General features: G+C 46.9%; 2 protein-coding genes across 2 annotated transcripts; both read right to left on the minus strand.

Annotated features, from left to right (window-relative positions):
• Window positions 1–433: 433 nt before the first annotated feature.
• On the minus strand, window positions 434–1,226 carry olig1 (oligodendrocyte transcription factor 1). Its single transcript, XM_067229317.1, is given in 2 exon segments — window positions 434–799; window positions 801–1,226. Coding segments are annotated over 2 exon segments (792 nt in total).
• Window positions 1,227–14,274: 13,048 nt separating this feature from the next.
• On the minus strand, window positions 14,275–15,478 carry olig2 (oligodendrocyte lineage transcription factor 2). The gene is made up of 2 exons (XM_067260284.1): window positions 15,417–15,478; window positions 14,275–15,122 (listed from the first exon to the last, which is right to left on the minus strand). Exon 2 carries the CDS (start codon window positions 15,106–15,108, stop codon window positions 14,293–14,295), a length of 816 nt encoding a protein of 271 aa, XP_067116385.1. The 5' UTR covers window positions 15,109–15,122; window positions 15,417–15,478; the 3' UTR covers window positions 14,275–14,292.
• Between the last annotated feature and the right edge of the window lie 5,155 nt (window positions 15,479–20,633).

Genomic DNA, 20,633 nt, shown 5'->3' on the forward strand with positions numbered 1-20,633 from the left:
CACACGCTGACACACACACACGCTGACACTCACACACACGCTGACACACACACCCACGCTGACACACACTCACACGCTGACACACACACACGCTGAGAGACAGAGTTTAACACTCATGACATACTGGGCCACGTAAAAATCAGGTTGGCGTAAAAACGAGAAAAGACACTACGTTTGCTGTGTTGTGTCTCTCGAACAAATGACAGAGAAAGGAAACATTGCGAGATTCAAAAAGAGATCTGTTATTTGCTAAATCGATATGGCAAAAACTATACAACAAACCATTGAAAATGTTAAAGACAGGAGACAACATCAACTCATATAAAAATAGCAAATATGTATGCGAGACGTCGAGAATGTTCAGTTGGACGAGTCGGGGAGAGTGACAAGGATTAAAAGTCAACTTTGTCACAAGCTCATCACACGTGCTCTGTCATTTGGGGAGCCTGGGTCCTGAGACGGCATGGCTGAACCGAGGGAGCCTGCAGACCCCGCAGGAGCAGAGGGGGCCCCCGCCCGGACCTCCAGAGCCCCCCCACTGCAGGGGCACCATGGGGGCCTCCAGGGGACCAGGGGGCAGCAGGGGGCACTTGACCGAGGAGGAGGAGGAGGAAGCGGAGGTGAGGAGGGACTCTGGGGAGAGCAGGAGCTGGCTGGGGCCGGTGAGGAGGGGCCACCCCCCCAGCAGGAGCCGGGGGACGGGCCCGGCGTTCACCCCCACCCCCACACTCACCTCCCCCAGCAACCTGCGCATCTCCTGCAGCGAGGAGCCCAGCAGGAGGATGTAGTTGCGGGCCAGGGACTAGGGTGGAGATCTTGGAGAGCCTGCGGCCGGGTGGAGCCCCCGCCTGGTGGGAGTGCGAACCGACGGAGGACGGAGAGGAGGAGGTGGAGGAGGAGGGAGAGGAGGAAGGCGAGGACGCGTAAGGCACCATGACCTCCCTCAGGGCGTCCATGGCCACGTTCAGATCCTGCATCCTCTTCCTCTCCCGGCTGTTGATCTTCCTCCTCAGTTCCTGCTGCTCTTCCGGGCTCAGCTCTCTCTGGGGCTTGGTGGCTCTGTGGGGGCCCTGGAGCCCACCCATGGCCCCTGGGCTCATGCTGAGCCTGGAGCCAGAGCCCAGGCCTGCTGGACACCTGGAGAAGTCCTGCTGGAGAGAGTTGGGGCCACAGAGAGCCAGCGACGGGTCCCTTCCCCTCACCAGCGGGCTGGGAAGAACGTTCATCCTGCAGGCGGGTGAAGCTGAGGTGTGCGTGGTTTTCCAACGATCAGAATAAAAAGGGTTCTTTGTTGAACAAAGGTGAACAAAAATGTGGAGTAACAGTCTTTCAACTATTTCCCAAGGTCAGGTAAAAGGGAGATGGGTTCTCTTGGATTGCTGCCCCACTGGGAGAAAAGGAGTCCTTCAACCCCTCATGCCTGTACTGTGTACAGGCTGAATCACCAGGATCCAAATATCTTCTCCAGAGACCAAAAAAAAAAATCCTTCTTGGCTCAACAGATACAAGAAAACAACAAACAGAACAAGTTTCTCAGCTGACAAGCGGGCAGAGGCTCTGGGCTGGCTGGAGAAGTCCTGGCGTTGGTGATGGCACTGCCTGCCTGCCTGCCTGCAGGACTGTGTGAGGAGCTTGGACTGTCACTGCCTCTTTATCTCACTTCCACTGGGGCTGTCTGGCGAGAATGACGGACAGGCAGAAGAAGAAGTGAGCTAAACAACCCCCGCACCTCCCACCGCACCTCCCCCTACCTCCCCCCCACCTCCTCCTTCCCTCACAAACCTCCCCCCCGTCACCCTAGGGACTCCTCCCAGAGCAGAGCTCTCTGGACGAACACTGTGGAGGTCCAAACCCAGCATCCTGCGCTAAAACACTCACCCTGACGCGTGTAACAAAGTTGGCAATTCTTAGAAACCTGACCTTTATTTGATCATATTCCATTTGACAATGTTAATAAACAGTGACCAGGTTCTCTTGACCTGATGCCTGTGACGTCCTGCTGCTGTAGCGTGAGGGAGGGAGGGAGGGAGGGAGGGAGGGAGGGAGGGAGGGAGGGAGGGAGGGAGGGAGGGAGGGAGGGAGGGAGGGAGGGAGGGAGGGAGGGAGGGAGGGAGGGAGGGGGACCCCTTATAGATGTCCTTATGGCTGTTATAGGCTTATGAAAAAATGAAGTCAAAGCAAATACAGAGTGACAGCCACTTAGAGATCACTGCGGGGGCCGGGGAGGGTGACATAATAGGCCGAGGGGGGCGGGGGGGCGGTGGGGGCGGGGGGGGCGGTGGGGGCGGGGGGGGCGGTGGGGGCGGGGGTGACTCCTGCGACTGTGTCCTTAGCGCTCTCAGACGTTCTAACAGACACTGGTATTGACAGTGACTGATGCACAGCACATCACAAAGGATCATTATGTCAATCGAATGTGAGCCTCCTTTTTGTTTGGTTTAATCTTGAAAAAAATACATAATTCCCATTTTGACCCGCAGGTACTATGACCTAGGTTCGGTCTATGACAATTTCTTGTTTAGTTCAGGTTTTAAACCTGATTATGTCGGAATGTCTAATTATAACCATTCTGAAAGCTTTTAACCTAATTAGCGCTGGCCCATTCATACACTATTAGCCAAAAGAGAACAGTGCCATCGTATTAGCGAGGGCGCTAGGCTAACAGAACGTCATTGAAAACAGTTTGTTGGCTGCCCATGAATAGTCGCAGGGCTTTGCTGGAAATCTAATTGGCATTATTGGTTTTTTTTTGTGGTGGCATTGTTGCACTGTTCCTGCCCCTTGGAGGGGCCTCGCTAACCAAACTGGCTGACACGGCGCTGGGCACGGCTCCAGGCTGGCAAACAACAGGGCAATTGACTCCCAGCACAGGTGAAGGCTGACGGATGGCATCAAGTCAGACTGCCATCCTCAGATGTCCCATTCATGACTCTCAACGTGCTCCCAGGGGAGAAGGGCAACGATTATGGAAGTGAGCGTCGCTATCCACACGTTCCCCCAACCCTCCTCACACACACACACACACACACACACACATACAAACCCCCATCTGGGTGTGAGAAAGGAAGCCGGGGATGCGAGGCGAGGACAGATACAAACAGAAAGCAAGTTGTCTGCGATGAAAGCAGCAGGAGAGGCTGGAGGAGGGAGATCCTGCTCTGCTGCCCTCTCTGCTGTCCTACTCCCTGTGAAAGATGGTCGTGCCGAGGCGCTTCCTCTCCCCTGCCAGTGCTCCGGTGGCGGCCGGCTGCCGCTGGGGCCCCCGCTCGGGGGGCCGCCTGAATGGAGGCCCGCAGACGGACAGGAAGGGGGGAGGGGGGGCATGAAAGGGGCAGGCGGATGGACTCAACACCTGCAGGACAACAGAGTGCAGCCAGGATGGACGAGTGTGTGTGTGTGTGTTCTCTGTGGGATTCCCTGTGTGTGTGTGTGTGTGTGTGTGTGTTGGTGTGTGTGCGTGTTTGTGAGCTCAATTTGATTATGGTCACAACACTGAAAAAGGCAGGCGGTGATGGATAGGGCTGAATGAAACTGAGATGTTTTTGAACCGCACTTTATTCGGGACCTGTTTTGTGCGTTCAAATGAAAGACAAACAAGAGCAAAGGGACACCTGCGACGACACAGAAGACAGAGAACGGGGGTGAAGAAAGGAGCTGGTGTCCACCAGCAAAGTAAACCTCCCCCTCCTTTCCCCCCCCCTCCTCCTATCTTTTACAGGAGAAGAATAGTGAGCTTGATTTGGGTCTGAAGACCGACACATCCGCCTCCCAGATAAAACGAGCCGCCTCCAGCTTCCAGGAGCCTTTTGATGAGGCTGGACCAGGCTAGGGGCCCCGGTGGTTCCAGGCAGGGGGGGAGAGTGCCGTCTTTATGGGGGTTGGAGTGCTCTCCATCTGGGCCAAGCCGCCCAACGGAGGCTGCCTGGGTCGCTGGAGCTGCACCTGGTTCTCTGGGTACTGTAGTCCCTCTGTGTTGGGCTTGTTTCCTGTGGGGTGGAGAGGGAGGAAGATGTCTTGGCCAAATGATCGTGGGTCAAGCCAGCCATTTAGGACAGCAGACTCACTGACACTCGCGCTGTCACCTTCCTCTGACTGTAACAGGAAACGGGTTATGGATCTGTGTGTGTGCGTCCTCCCAGGACAGAGTTTGGACGGCTCAGTCTGATGCGGTGACAACGAGGCGCTCAAATGCCTCCTCAGACAAACGTTGATTCTTCTCATTTTCTCTACCTCGAGAACAGACTGGAACACACACACACACATACACAAAGGTCTTTTGGGTCATTAATCGAGCACAAATTTATGTAATTGAGCTAGGACGGTGTCGATGAACATCAACATGAGGAGACGACTTCACAGCATGAAATTAGCTCTAAATACAGACTAGCTGGCAATGGAGATCTCAACAGTCTTGACTTAATTATAACATTTACATTTAGTCATTTAGCAGACGCTCTTATCCAGAGCGACTTACAGTAAGTACAGGGACATTCCCCCGAGGCAAGTAGGGTGAAGTGCCTTGCCCAAGGACACAACGTCATCTTGCACGGCCGGGAATCGAACTGGCAACCTTCTGATTACAAGCCCGCTTCCCTAACCGCTCAGCCACCTGACTCTGAATAAGTAATTAGGTCTGATTGGGCTTTTCTTTCTCTATCTCTCTTGAGCGTGTGAGTGTTTGTTATGGATTGCTGCAAGGATCATTTACAGAGTCACAGTCATTCTAAATTGGTGCGGTTTTAAAAAATTGGAATTGACTCGAGCGCCAGAAGACTTCTTCCTGTTTGCCTTTTCTTTGTGTAGTTCCTCCTGAGGAAACATGTATACGTTTAAACTTGTGCACTTCATTGCAGCCCTCAGTGGCAGTTAACCAATTTTTACGCAAGTCCCTGTCATTTAATTAATTTATCATTCATTACTTGTCGAAAAAGTTACTTAAACAGCTTGTTACTTTGTCTAATTTAAACCATTTATGATGTAAAATTTTTGAAAGGGTTTAAGTTGAAAGAACATTACACGAAAAACATCTGCACAACTTCTGAATACTGAGCGCAGACAGACTGTCCCATCTGTACGAAGGATATTTGAGGTCAAAATCTCAACAGACTGAATTCACATTCATAAGCCAGTCCCCCGTATGTCTGTCCTCTGACAGGCAGAACATTTGTGACAATAGTCTTGAGCAAACACCTTGAGGCACAAAACAACAATCCCTCCACGGTTTCCTGTTTAAAATGTGCATGGAAAATCGAATGAGAAATTAAACAGATGCCAATGACTAAATTTTGTGTCCCTGCAGGCAAGCAGGTGCAGAGGCACAATGCAAATATAACAAGCTAGGCCTTTCAGAGGGAAATGGTTGAACTGCATCAAAGCCTGGTGTAAAGGACTCCCTGGTTCCCTGCGCTGACTCCTGTTGTACGGGGCCCAGCCAAGGATATGAGAAGATTACAAGCTGTTAATAAGGTGGAACCAATTGGCTGAAGGCCTGCCATTGTCCTTCCCAGCATGCTTTGGGAAAGTTCGCATGGGATAGTGGGCATTTGGTCCCAAGCGGAGGGTGGTATGGGGGTGATATGCGCGGGAGGGGTGCGAGGGCTCACCCCAAGGGGTCTTTGGTGAAAGAGACCCAAAATGCTTTGCTTTCAAAAGGCCGCACACGCTCAGTCAGTCACGGCTGTTTAGTGTTTGTCAGGTTCATATTTTCTGTTGCTAACTGCAGGCTGTCACGGTTGGCACTTGCCTGGCTGTGTGACAGAAGGTCAACTTAATCATTAGCAGGCAGATACAACGAATACTTTTGTCGTTTTGTTTCAGGGGCTGCGTACAACTTTTCTGATGTTGTTTATGATTTTTGCGGCAAAAATCCTCACCGTTTCTTGACAGTAAATTTGTCACTTGAAAAGATTTTGCGTTCCAATGGGAAAAGATTATTTTGCCACAAAATGCCTTAATGACACATACATGTATAGTGTGTTGGTTACATTTTTAAACAGACCAAACAGACCCTTGCTTAGCAGCAACCACTGAAATACAGTCTAAAGCTATGTACTTGTCACCGTTCATTATCTTCTGAACACACAACATACACTACTTGTACGTAATTTGGATAAAAACCAAAACTGCGTTTTTTTTTTTATTGTAACCATAGAATAAAAAAATAACAAATAGACACGTATCTCTATTTAGAGTTGCTGGGGTTCAGCCCCATCTAATCCTTAACCTTTCTGCTTAGCAGGTGCTTCTGACTCAAACACGACAAACAGAGGCTGCATGGAGAGAGAGGCAGACGAGAGGACACAGGGCTGTTTCTATGGCTCCTCTGTCTCCCCCCCCCCCCCCCCCAGACCCCTCCTCTGTCTTCTTAACAATGACAGTGATGGATTCACTGGTACTAAACTTGTATGAAGAAAAAAAACTCACGCACAGTCAAACGCAACTTCTCACAAAGCAAACCAAGGGCAGTTTTGGGCCCATTAAAGTCTTATAGACCAAGGTTGTGGGGGTTCAACTTATTGTCCCATTGAACTCACATTCACGAGCCCAGGCCATGAGTGGGCCTGTAGAGGTTTCCCCTCTCTCTCTGGAGGGTGGGCAAGATGCTACACATGCCTCTGTTAGGGCAAAGGCCGGTGGGATATGATGGATGAGGAATCACACCCCCAAAACGAGGGGAATGAAGTTGGCTTTTGAACCAGAGGAAGAAGGGTCAGATCAGGAATGCTGTCCCCCGAAAGAGACGGGAAAGTCACGACGCCCACCGCCGCCACGATCCACGCAGAGACACTGATCAGAGACAGACGAGGGCAACATTCTGTGAAGTAAAACGAAGACACAGCACAATGTCAAAACTGTGCTGCCGTTCAACCATTGTTGCGTCCAAAGGTTTCCACGTGCACTGGACGCAGGCCAGTGTTCTGATGATTCGTTCATCGTTCGGGGGCGGAGGGGAGGAGGGGGAGTGAAGGGTGACAAAAGGTTTCCGTGTTAACAAGCTCCCACCATTCAAAACGAGGTGTCGCTTGTTGTGGAGGCCGAGTTCCCTGCCGCTGTCGGACTAGTGAAGACAAATGGCAGAACGAAGCGAGCCAGCGGCCCAAACCTCACGGGCGACACAAGAATGGATGAGGTCACGTCATCCCCCTGTCATCCATCTTCTCTCAGCCTCCCTCCTTTAGGCTGACGCTGTGTCACACAGGGTGTCCTGTCTGTCTCAGGTCTCCTCAACACTCCTGCTTCCATGCGGCATGCACAGATCTCACTCCTGAACTCCCGCTTTGAAAACAGCTCCCAGAAAGCTTCACCCCCCCCCCCACCGTCACAGCCACCCCCCCACCCCCCCACACCCCCCCCGTCACAGCAGTTAACGAAGTTGGGGATCTTCTAATGGAGAGCTCCGTTCTTGATTGTCCCTGACTGGTCCCATGCAAGCGCACATCTGTCCCCCCTTGAGAGGGTGGGGTGTCAGGGGGCAGGGGGGGGGGGGGGGGGGTGGCCCTCCTCACCACTGCCCGCCTGGCTGCCTTCTGCAGAAGGCCGGCTCATTGACCCCCCACCGCGCCCCGCTCCTCTGAGCCGCTCTCCACAGATAATCCCCTCTAAGACCTGGGAGAGGACGGAGCTTCTGATGGCCGCCTCTCTCCCTGGCTTTCAGCCCTCCACTCAGATCAACCTGCAGCAGGTTTCTCACAGACGCTCCTCCACCGACTAGCCCCCACCCGCCCTCCGCCCAGATCCCACCCCCCTCCCCCCTCCGCCCTGCTGGGGTAACGGTAGAGGGGCAAGGCCTGGGCTGCCCTGGGAGGTAGGGTGTATCTAAACAGCTGTAATGTTGCTCTTAAGGAACAGACATCTACAGTTGTCTCTGATTGTGAGACGAGAAGGGTGTAGGAGAAGGGTGTAGGAGAAGGGTGTAGGAGATGGGTGGAGGATGTACGAGTCAAGTGCGTCTGTTCCCGATGGTTTCACACGGTCATTACAGACGTTTTTAGCTAATTCGATTTATAAACAAGGGCAAAAGGTTAGCAATTTAGAGCTGAGCACTTGCTATGGGAGCAATTTGATAGCGGGGGCAGAATGCTGTATGTTGGCCAAAACAATCAAACAAGCACGTTGACTGAGAAGCCTCCTCTCTTTAATCTTGGCATGTGTCAGCTAAACAGTGTACACTCGTCCAATTACACCGAAAATGTCATCTGATGATGTTTCTCTCGCTATCGGCGGTTTGGCTTCGGACCATCTTGTCATCTTGCGGTCCCTTCTGTCTAAACGTCCCAGCTGCCACTCACGCTCTGGACTTGGCAACGCCACAGAGGGGTGACAGACGTGTGCATGACATCGTCACCCAACCATATGGGAGATCGTCCCACATGGTATCTGATAGCCTGCCCTCTACACACACACACACACACGCACTAACACACACGCATGCACACACACACACACACGTTTACAGTTTGTGTCACACGCACACACAGAGAAACGGGCGCAAATACAATCCTATTTTTCCGCTCAACTTGAAACGTGAGACGAAAACTCCGAACACATTAAACGGAGTTCTCACCAACTGTATCCATCCCAACCAAACCGAAGGTGTGAGGGGGGGGGGGGGGGTCCCTACCCCCTCTGCTGAACGGTGTCCCTGTCCTGCACCCCTGTCCCCTCACCCCCCCCTCCGGCCCCCCCCCTCCGGCCCCCTCCACCGGCCCAATGTCCCCACGTCGGGTGATTCATGTCCAGACCCTGTAGCTCTCAGTCCTGGCTTTGATGTTAAATCCCATCCTCGCCGTGTCTCTCTTTCATTATCCGGCCCCGCTCGGCCAGTCATGAATATCCAAAGGTCCGCTTACTTGACAGGATTATCCCTCCATTCAAAGCCATGGGGACAATTCTTCAGCCACAAAACAACACTCAGCGGAGATCCTTTGCACTCTAGCTTTTCTTTCTCGGACTCTCCTTTACTCTCTTCCTCGGCCCCTCGCTCCCCTTCTGTCTCTGTCTCCTGGTAAACACATTGATCCACCCCTATCTGTTCACCCTCAGCTCATCTGCTGTTGTTTCATGGACCGCAGGACACACGGGCGCACACACACAACAATTCACCTCGCACACTCACTCACAGGCCTGTTCAAACACACATGAACACACACACAGACACACACACAGACACACACACAGACACACACACAGACACACACACAGACACACACACAGACACACACACAGACACACACACACTCACTTTCTCCAGCTCCTTCTGTGTTAAACCCCCAGGGATTCCTATAAGCCACAGTGCAACCCTGGGCCAAACCCCTTGTTTAGTTCAGAGGTTTGACCTAGCATTACTAGATTTAGTAATCGAATAGACTGGAAACTCCATCCCCACAATCTGTCTCCGCCTCATCTAGTATCTTAACGTGTTCCGAATCTTCTCTGAATCTCTAGCTGACAACCTCTGCGGTGTGGTGTCTGAGTAGCAACTACAGTTAGAGGATTTTTTGTTGCTCCAGGATGAAGCAGATGAACCCACAGCTGGAATAAACAGCAGTCCCAAGAGAGGGCGTGGTCTCAGATGGTTCGCCTAACGACCTCTGAAGACTGATTATTCATTGGTCGAGCATGTTTTCTCTCTCCAGAGTTAAATCCAGGCCTATTGTTGGACTCTGCTACTGATGCCACCTCGCCTGTTTGTTTGTGTTCTTTCCCTTTTTCTTCCCTCTCTCTCTGGCTTCTGTGTTTCTTTCTCTTCCGCTGCCACCTTTCATACGTTCCTCCAATCCCTTAAGCATAATCCCTTCAGCCAACAGAACACGACGCGCAAGCCTGACGCCGTCCACATCTGTGCTCTGTTTCGGGAGGGTTTCCAGGACAGTGGATGTTTGCGTTGTGCCACATTCTCAACCCTCGGCCTCTGTTGGACGTAACGAATATTCACGACAGCCCTGAATCCAAACCTGAGAGTCGGGGGTCAGGGAGTTGGATCTCCTCGATGGCAAGGTGGACGAGGGGCCCGTTAGATCGAACCATCACAGGATGTGTGAGGGGACACCGTTAGATCGAACCATCACAGGATGTGTGAGGGGACACCGTTAGATCGAACCATCACAGGATGTGTGAGGGGACACCGTTAGATCGAACCATCACAGGATGTTTGAGGGGACACCGTTAGATCGAACCGTCACAGGATGTGTGAGGTGACACCATTAGATCGAACCATCACAGGACGTCTGAGGGGACACCGTTGTGTGGAGATTGAAGAGTTAAATAGGTCACACGCGTATGTTTCAAACTGGTTCACAGGATGACAGCCAGGGGCGCTGTATAGGATGGAAAAGTTAAGACAATTCCAAGGGTCCCTGACTGACAGGGGCCCCAAAAAATAGAAAAACTAATATAAATGATCAACTTTTTTTATTTTATTTTTTTCTTCATGGGGCCCAGAATTCCTCCCGCCGCCCCTGAAGCTGACAGGATTTAGAAATGTTGCGGTTGATATATTGAGTCCATCCACTCCATTTGAATATTGGCAAGTCTAATTGTGCAGGTTTATTTCCAAAAGCTGTTAATTCACTTGTGGAGTTAATCATTAAAGATACTAGGAGTGATTAGACCGCACTGAGACATTAAGCATAACAATGGGGGCTTAAAAAGGATTTTGAATGTAAATACAAAAACCTGCAATACAGAGTAACAAACACATTTCATGGACTTTGTCATGCTATCATCTTTTTTCTCAATGAAATCTTACCAAATGATCATGGTTGGCTATATATTTATAATCACTTCAACAGTGTATTCAGGTTAGTAATTGGCATCATACAGGATTGCTGTCTGAGCTGTAATTAAGTGAGAAAACCTGCTTGTTAAGGTGTGACTGAATTAGATGGAATTGTCGGGAGTGGGGTCTAATTAATTTTGAAATGCGATACCTGGTAATCCCCATTAACTGTTAGAGTAATTGCATTTTGCATCGAGCAAATAGGCTTTCAATGGGTTGGGGGCTAAAATTACTAATAAGCAGATGTTTGTAACAGGAGAGAATCCATTTTCAAGCTTGCACCTTACACATTTGATCTGGGTCAATTTCATCAATTCTGTTTGTGAAAATGGCACCTTTAATCTCCTTAAAATATTTTGGATTTGAGTACCCGCTGATATATCATTAACTTACTTTCATTTTCTTAGTGTGAGACTGATCAATCAGAAGACATTAGTTGCAATATGTATGCTTTATTTACTCAGTTACTTTTCATATCTCAACTGCAACGGGATCCCACTTGATTTAAAGGGATATAGACCCTAAACATGGTCTGTCTTGGTCCTCACGTGCATGTGGTTATGATGGCTGAGGTCCTGGAAGCAGACGACTGTGAACACCCCTCATGGTGTAGGCTGATCTTCTCCAACTCCAAATGACTCCCATATATCAAAAAAAAATGGGAAAGGAGAGAGAGCGAGAGAGAGAGAGAGAGAGAGAGAGAGAGAGAGAGAGAGAGAGAGAGAGAGAGAGAGAGAGAGAGAGAGAGACAGAGAGAAAGAGAGAGAGAGAGAGAGAGAGAGAGAGAGAGAGAGAGAGGAGAGAGAGAGAGAGAGAGAGAGAGAGAGAGAGAGAGAGAGAGAGAGAGAGAGAGAGAGAGAGGGCTTTCAGAGAACTTACTTGATAATCATTTTCACAGGCCTTGCTATGTCCATGTTATTTTCCAATTCAAAACGCCCTACAATTGTTGAAGGACTTTTTCATATTTTTCTTGCCTTCATTTAAATAATTCAATTGTAATGGAGAGAGGAGAACAAACAAACGCCAGCATGAATATTCAAACGTCAGGTTCATTCCATATCGTTGTAGCATCAAAAGCCTTTTGAAAACATTGCAACAGCATGCGCAATCTGCTATGCAGCTGCCACCGTTTACGGATGTATACTCGTGTATTCATTTATTCTCGGTTATTCTCAAAACAGAACTTATTCGTATGTCTTGGGGGTTGTTTTTCTGCATATTTTGCAGAGCTCACGAACTCAAATACTGTTTGCGGGCCACTGTCATGTAATCTAGTCTCAGAACAAATACCAAGATACCAGGTTTTCATTAAGGCCTTACAATTTTTTCAGCTCATCAAAGTATGAAAAAATTACCGATATGAATGTCCAATTGGACCGATGCCTAAACAATTCAAACAAGGTCTTCTGTGACAGCAAAGGGGTTTGTGTGTGATGGTACACGTGGACGAACACAGACACTGCCAAAAAGTTAAATCACCTTCTGTACAAGTCTGAAGGAGAGACAAAGTCACAAACAAAATGTGTTGTGCTCTGAATACGATTAATGTGGTCCTTGAATTAATGTAATGAACGTGGTTTGGCTAAACGTTAGGCGTACAGACATACAGTAGGCCTATAAGTTATTTTCTATACATAGCCTATACTACATGAAAATATACCCCACAGATTTATGTTTGATTCGGTAAGCAGGTACGATCATAACTGAGATAAATATCTATCACTCAATTTCAGCATTTAGACACGCATTTATCTGAGGGTAGTCCATTTAGACCACAAATGGATTTGCAAGACAGTGAAAAGTAATGTGTCCGTATAATACTGGCTGATGACACATTTGACATTTAAGAAGCATATAATCTTCTAGATATTTAAGATGTTTTAAATATATTTTATTTAAAAATCTGGATATGAATAGCCTACTGTAGGCTATTCTCAAAAAAGAATAGCTTGATTTCCATAGTTGTAAATAGGCTGGATTCGACAATAATTAGCATTTTTTTATTTCTTTATCCCTATATGACAGCAATGCCTTTGTTCAATTAAAATTATGCCAAACGAATGTTTTATTTTGCAATACCACAGGGTTTATTTAGGCTGTGTTTATATGTTTTATTGGTGTTAACTTATTGATGAAACCTCACATCAGAAATCTGTTTGGATCTTTCGACATAACGGATTGTATGATCAAAGTTCATATAAAAAATAGGTTTTAAGTCAGTGAATCTATTTTATATTTCGTTCTTGACAATAGAATAGGCAATCTTGGATACTGGGTCCAATTCTCCAATGTCATGTTGTTAAAATATTAAACACCATAAATTAACCAAGCCAAGGACAATCTTTAAATAGTACAAATAACTCAATTAAAATATGCAATAATCAATAGAACCAAAACTATGTGTTGTCAATAGGCCTATGAATGAAATATGATTGCTAAATGAGTTAAAAGTCTAAATTGATTAGGAACGTGTGTCTCTGCTTTCGATTATTGCCATTTTTTTAAATAAATTGCATATAAAATACGTGAATATCACGGATTTTATACTAACTAGCTGGTTATTAATCTAAATATGACTAGGCTACTTGTAGTGTAAGACTTTTACTCACAGAATTGCAAACATTTGGAACGCTGTGACGCACGGCACATTGTTAAATAAAACCGATAAAAAAGTTCATTCAATTAAACATGTTTTATTTCACATTTAAAACTCCAACATAATCATCAGCGATTCATTTGAAATCCCATCGAAAATAAGTAAATAAATATCATTTAGCACTTTTTATAAAAAAATAAAGAGGTGATCATTCTTTGCGTCGGGCAGTGGATGGCATGCTTGGCAACAAAAAATGTTAAGAAGAACAGACTACACAAGATAGTAGCCGTGTCGGCTTGGCAGTAGCATGTTAAACTAAAACAAACACTGAGAAAGACATGATACAAGAAGCAGGTGCAGGGGGGTCGGCTGGTGACAGACAAGCAAATGAAAGGGTCAACCCAAACATTAACAAGGGTCTAATATAAAATATCTCGTACTATATAAAGTGGGTTCTCAATCTACATATTTACAGTCTACATTATTAATATTGATGCTTGGTGTTTGAATAAACATGGTTCTTGTGAGAGAGCCGTGACTCTCTGAGTATACTGACTGACTGAGTGAGCTCGATGTATTTCTAAATGTTAGACTTATTCATCAAGAATAATAACATATGCGTATGGGAGATGTACATCCCAATGAAGTAAATGTGCGGTGCTTAGTTTAAGACGGAGATGTGTGATGGAAGCATCTGTTAGAGTGACACTATTATAAACACAGCTATGTTAGTGGCGCATAGAGAGCTGATGCATTTAAGCTGGCTCCAACACAACGTAATTCAGGCAACAGTCTGATAAATAAAAAATAAAAAAGTGTTGACATGGATAGAAATGCACACAACCTCTACAACAACCCCACAGGAGACCAAATGTTCGTTTCCCCTTTTCGCTCCCTTGTTTTCAGGTAAAAGTTCAAGTCACTTCGAGTCACTCGTCAGCCGTGACATGCTGACGGTGCTCATACCGGGCACGTGTGGCGGAGGCACTTGGCACATGCTGCACGGACAGGGCATCCCGGTACCGATACCCCAGTGCTGGAAGCTGCTGCCCAGGGGGCCTGCACCGGGGGGCGCCTTTAAAAGTCCGTGGTGAGGTCTGACCGAGGTCACGGACATACCGGGCGCAGAGAGTGAGGCGGAGGAGACTGCCGGAGGGAGGAGAGGGTGGTGCACCGGGTGGGAGGCGTGAGAAACCACCGGGTGGCCGGGCAACGGCCCCGTGTGCGCCATGGTCCCGCAGGCAGATGGATGGAAACCGCTGTGGTGACCGCTGCCGTAGATCTCGCTCACGAGTCGTTTCATCTCCTCGAGGGAGTTGCTCAGCATCAGGATATAATTTCTTGCCAGAAGGAGGGTGGCGATTTTGGAGAGTTTACGCACCGAGGGTCCGTGTGCGTACGGCATGACCTCCCGGAGCCCGTCCATCGCGATGTTCAGGTCGTGCATCCTCTTCCTCTCGCGGCTGTTGATCTTCAGGCGCATCCCCTGCAGCTCGTCCTCAGAGAGAAGTTTACGGTCCTTCTTTGACAGCATCTTCAGGGAGAGATCGTCATCGTCGTTGCTGGAGAGGCTGCGCAGGTCTGCCGGTATCTCCGGCGGCGAGTCGCTCTGCGTTGACGACACGGTGCCAGAGAAGCCCGACTTCTTCATCGCCGAAAGGAAAATATCGTCCACTTCGGGTGAAGAGGGTCTGCTTGACACGCGGCTGTCAGAGTCCATGATCCTCAGATTCATCACAGCAATTAAGTCTAAAAGAAAAATGAAACACAACTTAGTTTGTGGGTTTGCCTAAAGGCTTGGTTAGCCAACATTAGGCTAAAAGCAAAATAATACAGTACATTTGATATACAATTTTAACTTAATTTTACAATGTATGATGGCAATATAGTCTTAACAAGTAATGTCAGTCAAATATATGGTTATTAAACGTAAATTGTTTTCAACTCAAAATCAACTAGACTTTAAAAATAACACTATCAATATTTCAGAAACAAGTATGAAAAAGTTGCATTCATTTATAACAAGGACAGCACAAAACTCACCCAAAGTTGTTGAGCAAAGAAGAGAAAGTGTCAATGCTGAGTCCACTTGTTACTCCAAATAACGACAGCCCATTTGGCACGCACGGGTATGATGACAGCTTTTTATAGCGAGCTCTACGATACGGGGGCAAGTTGCAGTTGATTTTCCAAGTCTCAAATCTTGGACCAATAGGATTCTTGCGTGAGGTTTGAGGGGAGGAGGCAACCATGAGTTCGTGCAATCAAATCTGATGTCATTACAAAGAAACCTTAGCTTCATTAAACAAATTAGAGAAACTCCGCATATGTTGCAAGGAATAAACATTGTAGTTTACGCAACGTTAACGCATGGCTGTTTATAGCCAACTGAAAAGAAAAGATAATTAAGCATTAATTTGCCTTAATTATTAGATAGGCTTAGATAGGCAATAGATTGGGCTGCATGATACGAGCTTATACAATAGAATTTTTCGATGTATTTGGTCATAAATGGTTATTTATTTAAACCAGTTAAATTAATAAGAAAGCAAAGAACAATATTATGTTATTGTAGTATATTGTAGATATGTAGTATTAATTAATACTACATATCTATTGCATTAATTATTATCTGCTAATCGTGGCAACCCTTTTTTTCAGAGCAATTGTGGAATGACTTGACGGTGGAATAGGCCTACTGATACATTTGAAATAGAACAACACAATTGGCAATAGGCTCTTCATTTTCAATTGATAAAAAGTATAGGCAAATCAATTCATGATTTAAAAAAATTATTTTAAGCAATAGGCTATAAAAGAACAAAGTCTGACAAATAAATCGGATACTGATGCAGTACGTCTTCGGTGTCTCTTCAGTTGACGTGCAGGGCGAGCACCATCCGCGCCCACTTGACGCCCTGCTTACAGTTTGAGTTAATACGGCGCTTATTGTTTTAACCCGACGACCCCTCCGGCGTACAACAGCTGACCGCGTGAGCCAAGACTCAAGCCGTTGAAGTGCGTTTCAACGTTAATAAACGAAGCGTGCAAAATTGTTTTTAACGGTTATGATCTGTAACATTTCAATTAGGCCAATATGGAATCACAGCAGCCGCGCGGCTCAGTGTTGGCGGTCAGTCAATGACAGAAGGACCAAAACAAAGTGACTCGCGCTCTGATTTAACTGAACTTGACAAGATCATTGTCCGAAAAAAATGACAAGAAACCAGTCAGAAATTACTCAAATTAGTCTTTGGCAGCATTGGATTTAGGCTAAAAGGGACAAAAATAGGCCTAACAATATTGAATAAAATAGAAAACTAGGCTATGCTTATTCTCGCCGTTGAAAATGTATGGGCTAAAGTAGTTTATAATGTATATTATATTTACAAATAATCTACAAATAACACAAATATTGGCATTGTATTAGGGATAAATGTTTATTAATATTTATTATTTATTATGTTTATTAAGCTATTAATGGCAGTTATGCATATGGAAATGCAATATGTTAAGGGACTTCCTGTAGGCTATATTGAGCTCTGGTTTATTGGAAGTACATGAAGGAAAAATAAAACATAGCCTAATAAAAAAAAATAGTGAGAGTGCCAACTTTTTTTGATAAAGTTCACTTTTATTTAACTTAAGATCTCATTTTATCCGTATGGCTGCCACAGACAGCTAAATTAAATCTCACGTGTCTTTTTAACCCTTAGACACTACGGAGTAGCATGATGCTTTGGGACATGTCATGTAAAAATCACTGCACCTGCGTCACGCAGATGTCTTGGCGCTAACATGTACCCAAGCGCTCGAGGTGTTCTCACAACCTTTCGCAATAAATCCCTCCGCATCTGTCTCCTCGACAGAAAGCTAGACGGAATATGTCACAACATCAAGGTCGTTAGCATACTTTTGCTGTCTCTTATTGTCTTGTTTAGTTGTTTTCTCATTCTCGTCTATCCCTTCTGTTTGCGTGTTTACTCGAGCTAAATAAGATTATGCTAATGAGGGCGGATAAACTGCCGGGTTTGTGAGAAGTGGCATTTTAAATAGGGGTGTTTCAGTGCTTCGCCAGCGGTAGCTTCATTAGACATTCCCATAATCTCACTTGTTAGTGTAGCAAATGGTAATAAATGCCGTGGACGTCTAGTTAAAGGATCGCAGTAGGGACTACAAAGGAATTGTTGGGCAATTGTCTGTGTTCCCCCCCCCCCCCCCCCCCCTCATATGTCATTATTGGAAATGTCATTCAGGCAGGAATTCACATTCATCATATAGCATGTTATTAGAGATAGGATGGGTCCACTGACTGACAACCATGCAGGGAGTAATTAAGTGAGGCAGACAACTATAAACCTCCCTCAAACCATCCACAACTGCCTCACTAAGTTTTGAGCTAAGATAGCTCTCCAACCAACAACCGAGAAATATTAAACAACTTTTTCCACTTCATCAGAGACATATCAACCAACACTGGTGATGTGTGGTGAATCGATAACAGTTGATTTGCATCAACTGTTATCCAGCAGCAGGGGGTACATGCCCACAAAACATTCTCCTGCATTTAGCTTGCGGCTAAGGAGACTACAGGCTACATCATCCTACCATCACAGGCACATACACTGATACAGTGCCACACATTCTCCCTGGTCAAAGCCAGAACACATTTTAATTTCACAGTTTAGCCTAATGAAGAAGAACATAATGCAAGAAACATCAACATACTAACAAGTGGTTAACATGCTAACAGGTGGTTAGGCCTGCAATTATCCCACTTTCACTCGACCCCAGAGTGTGGAGGTGGCCTCACAAGCCAAGAACCTGATTGGAAAGCTTTTGCCACCTCTAGGTAAATTGTCCATGGGCGTCAAGTGAGGACCATAGATGGTGAAGTCTAATTCACTGTCATTCTCCTAATTTCCCCTGTTGGCTCGCCTGTTCCCACTGTGTGAGGTCGTGTTTCTCCCCACTTGACAGAACAGTCAGGTAAAAGGGGAGTGAAGCTTTGTGGCTTCCTGAATCAGAAGGACAACTTCAAGTTCAAACCGCAAGTTTGTTTGTACTCGTCAAATCTTGAGGAAACATTTCTCATTCGGGATGCCTACATTCTCTGCTGATCATAATGTGTGGTGTTAGTGTTTTTTAGGGACGGCTGAAGAGGTACTTGATGTGCGTGAAGTACTGTACTGTATGTGCATGATCATGCATGTGGGAAAGTGTGAGTGTATTCCTATGTTTGTGTGTGTTCTCATGTTTGTGTGTGTGAGAGAGAGAAAAAGAGTGTAAATCTACCCGCTCGCCTGTCTGTGTGTGTGTGTGTAAGAGAGAGAGAGGGTGTGAGAGAGAATGAAAGAGTGTGTGTGCCTGCCCGCCTGTCTCTCTGTATGTGTGTGTGTGTGCATGTGTGTGTGTATGCATTCATGTGTGTGCGTGTGTGTGCATGTGTGTGTGCCCGACCGCCTGCCCGCCCACCCGCCTGTCTCTCTGTATGTGTGTGTGCGTGTGCATGTGTGTGTGTATGCATGCATGCATGTGTGTGTGAGTGTGTGTGCATGTATGTGTGTGTCTTTGTGTATGCATGTGTGTGTGTGTGAGCCCGCTCGTGTGAGGGGTTTAGGCATACCCGGGGGCCATCTGTGAGTGTGTGTGTGTGTGCATGTGTGTGTGTGTGCATGTGTGTGTGTATGCATGTGTGAGTGTGTGGCGTAACTTTCCAATGCTAATGACAGCGGCAGGAGGCCGCTGAGAAGACACGGTGCTTACAAGCCCCTCAGCATCTCTCCCCGCTTAGTTATTCATCTTCTAATCCTGTCCTGTGTTCCAAGGTAAACACGCGTCTCCCACGGAGAGAGAGAGCCGGGTGGGAGACGGTTGGAGGGACAGGTGAGAGACCACGAGGGAGAGATCAGCTGTGGTCGCGTCTCTATGATTATCATATCAATGATGGTGTTAGGGACAGTGCTGGAAATGATCCTTCCTTCTCTGTTCTCTGCCCTCTGCTCACCAATCTTTAAAAGAAAACAGCTCTCTTTCTGTTTCCTGTTTCCTGTTTCACCCTCCTCTTCTTCTTTTCACGCTCAATTCTATCACATGCATCTCTCTCTCCATCTACCTCTCATCTCTGTCTGTCTGTCTCTCTATCTGTCTGTCTGTCTGCCTGTCTCTCTCTCTCTCTCTCTCTCTCTCTCTCTCTCTCTCTCTCTCTCTCTCTCTCTCTCTCTCTCTCTCTCTGTCTGTCTGTCTGTCTGTCTGTCTGCCTGTGTGTCTGTGTCTCTCTCTGTCTCTCTGTCTGTCTGTCTGTCTCTATCTGTCTGTCTGCCTGTGTGTCTCTCTTTGTCTGTCTGTCTGTCTGTCTGTCTGTCTGTCCATCTGTCTGTCTGTCTGTCTTTATCTGTCTGTCTGTTTGCCTGTCTCTCTCTCATCTCTCTGTCTGTCCGTCTGTCTGTCTGTCTGTCTGCCTGTCTGTCTCTCATCTCTCTCTATCTGTCTGTCTGCCTGCCTGGCTGTCTCATCTCCATCTCTCTCTCAGTCTGGGTGGCAGTAGGCCCTGTGCAGTGGTGAATACCAATAGTGAGGAGGAGCATATGTGAGCCATACTTAATCCTGCTAATCTGCCTTCAAAATAAGAAAGAAAGAGAACAAAACAAGAGAAAAGAGGAGAGAAGAGGATGGAAGAAAGCAAGAGAACTTTCTCTTTCTGTCTGGGGAGCTGACCAGCGGTGTCCAAATGAACTGAAAAACATGAATAACGTCTCCTTGGTCTTTTCTCTCGCAAAACTTGGAACGAAATGAACCAAAATGTTCCTTTTGTACAAATCTACGGAGCAGCGAGAGTGTGTGTGTGTGGTGTGTGGATGCACGAGCGTGCATTCTTGTGTTTGTGTGCGCTTCTGTGGTTTGGTGTACGTAAACCAGTGTGTCTGTCAATACTAGATACAAAAAAATTTCAGTCATCCCCAGACAACCAGTTTGCATGGAGCCATATCACTCCTCCCTATGGTAAGGCATTCACGCTCAGATTAGCCAGGGGTGCTAGCAGGAGAAATAGATTTCTCTCCTTTCTCTTAGCGGACAGAGGGATGGATGGAGGGATGATGGCTGTAGCGGGGGCTTTATCCCTACAACAGCTATTAGGAGGTAATTAAGTCCTAACACCACGGAGCCTCCCTTGGCTACTATAACACAACTGCAAATGGAAAGCTTACAAGCTCCTTTAGACCGCAGGACAAATTGAATGGAACTCATTGGGCTTTGGCC

The sequence above is a fragment of the Osmerus mordax genome, chromosome 2, assembly GCF_038355195.1.
Source record: "Osmerus mordax isolate fOsmMor3 chromosome 2, fOsmMor3.pri, whole genome shotgun sequence".
NCBI classification, from domain to species: Eukaryota; Metazoa; Chordata; class Actinopteri; order Osmeriformes; family Osmeridae; genus Osmerus; species Osmerus mordax.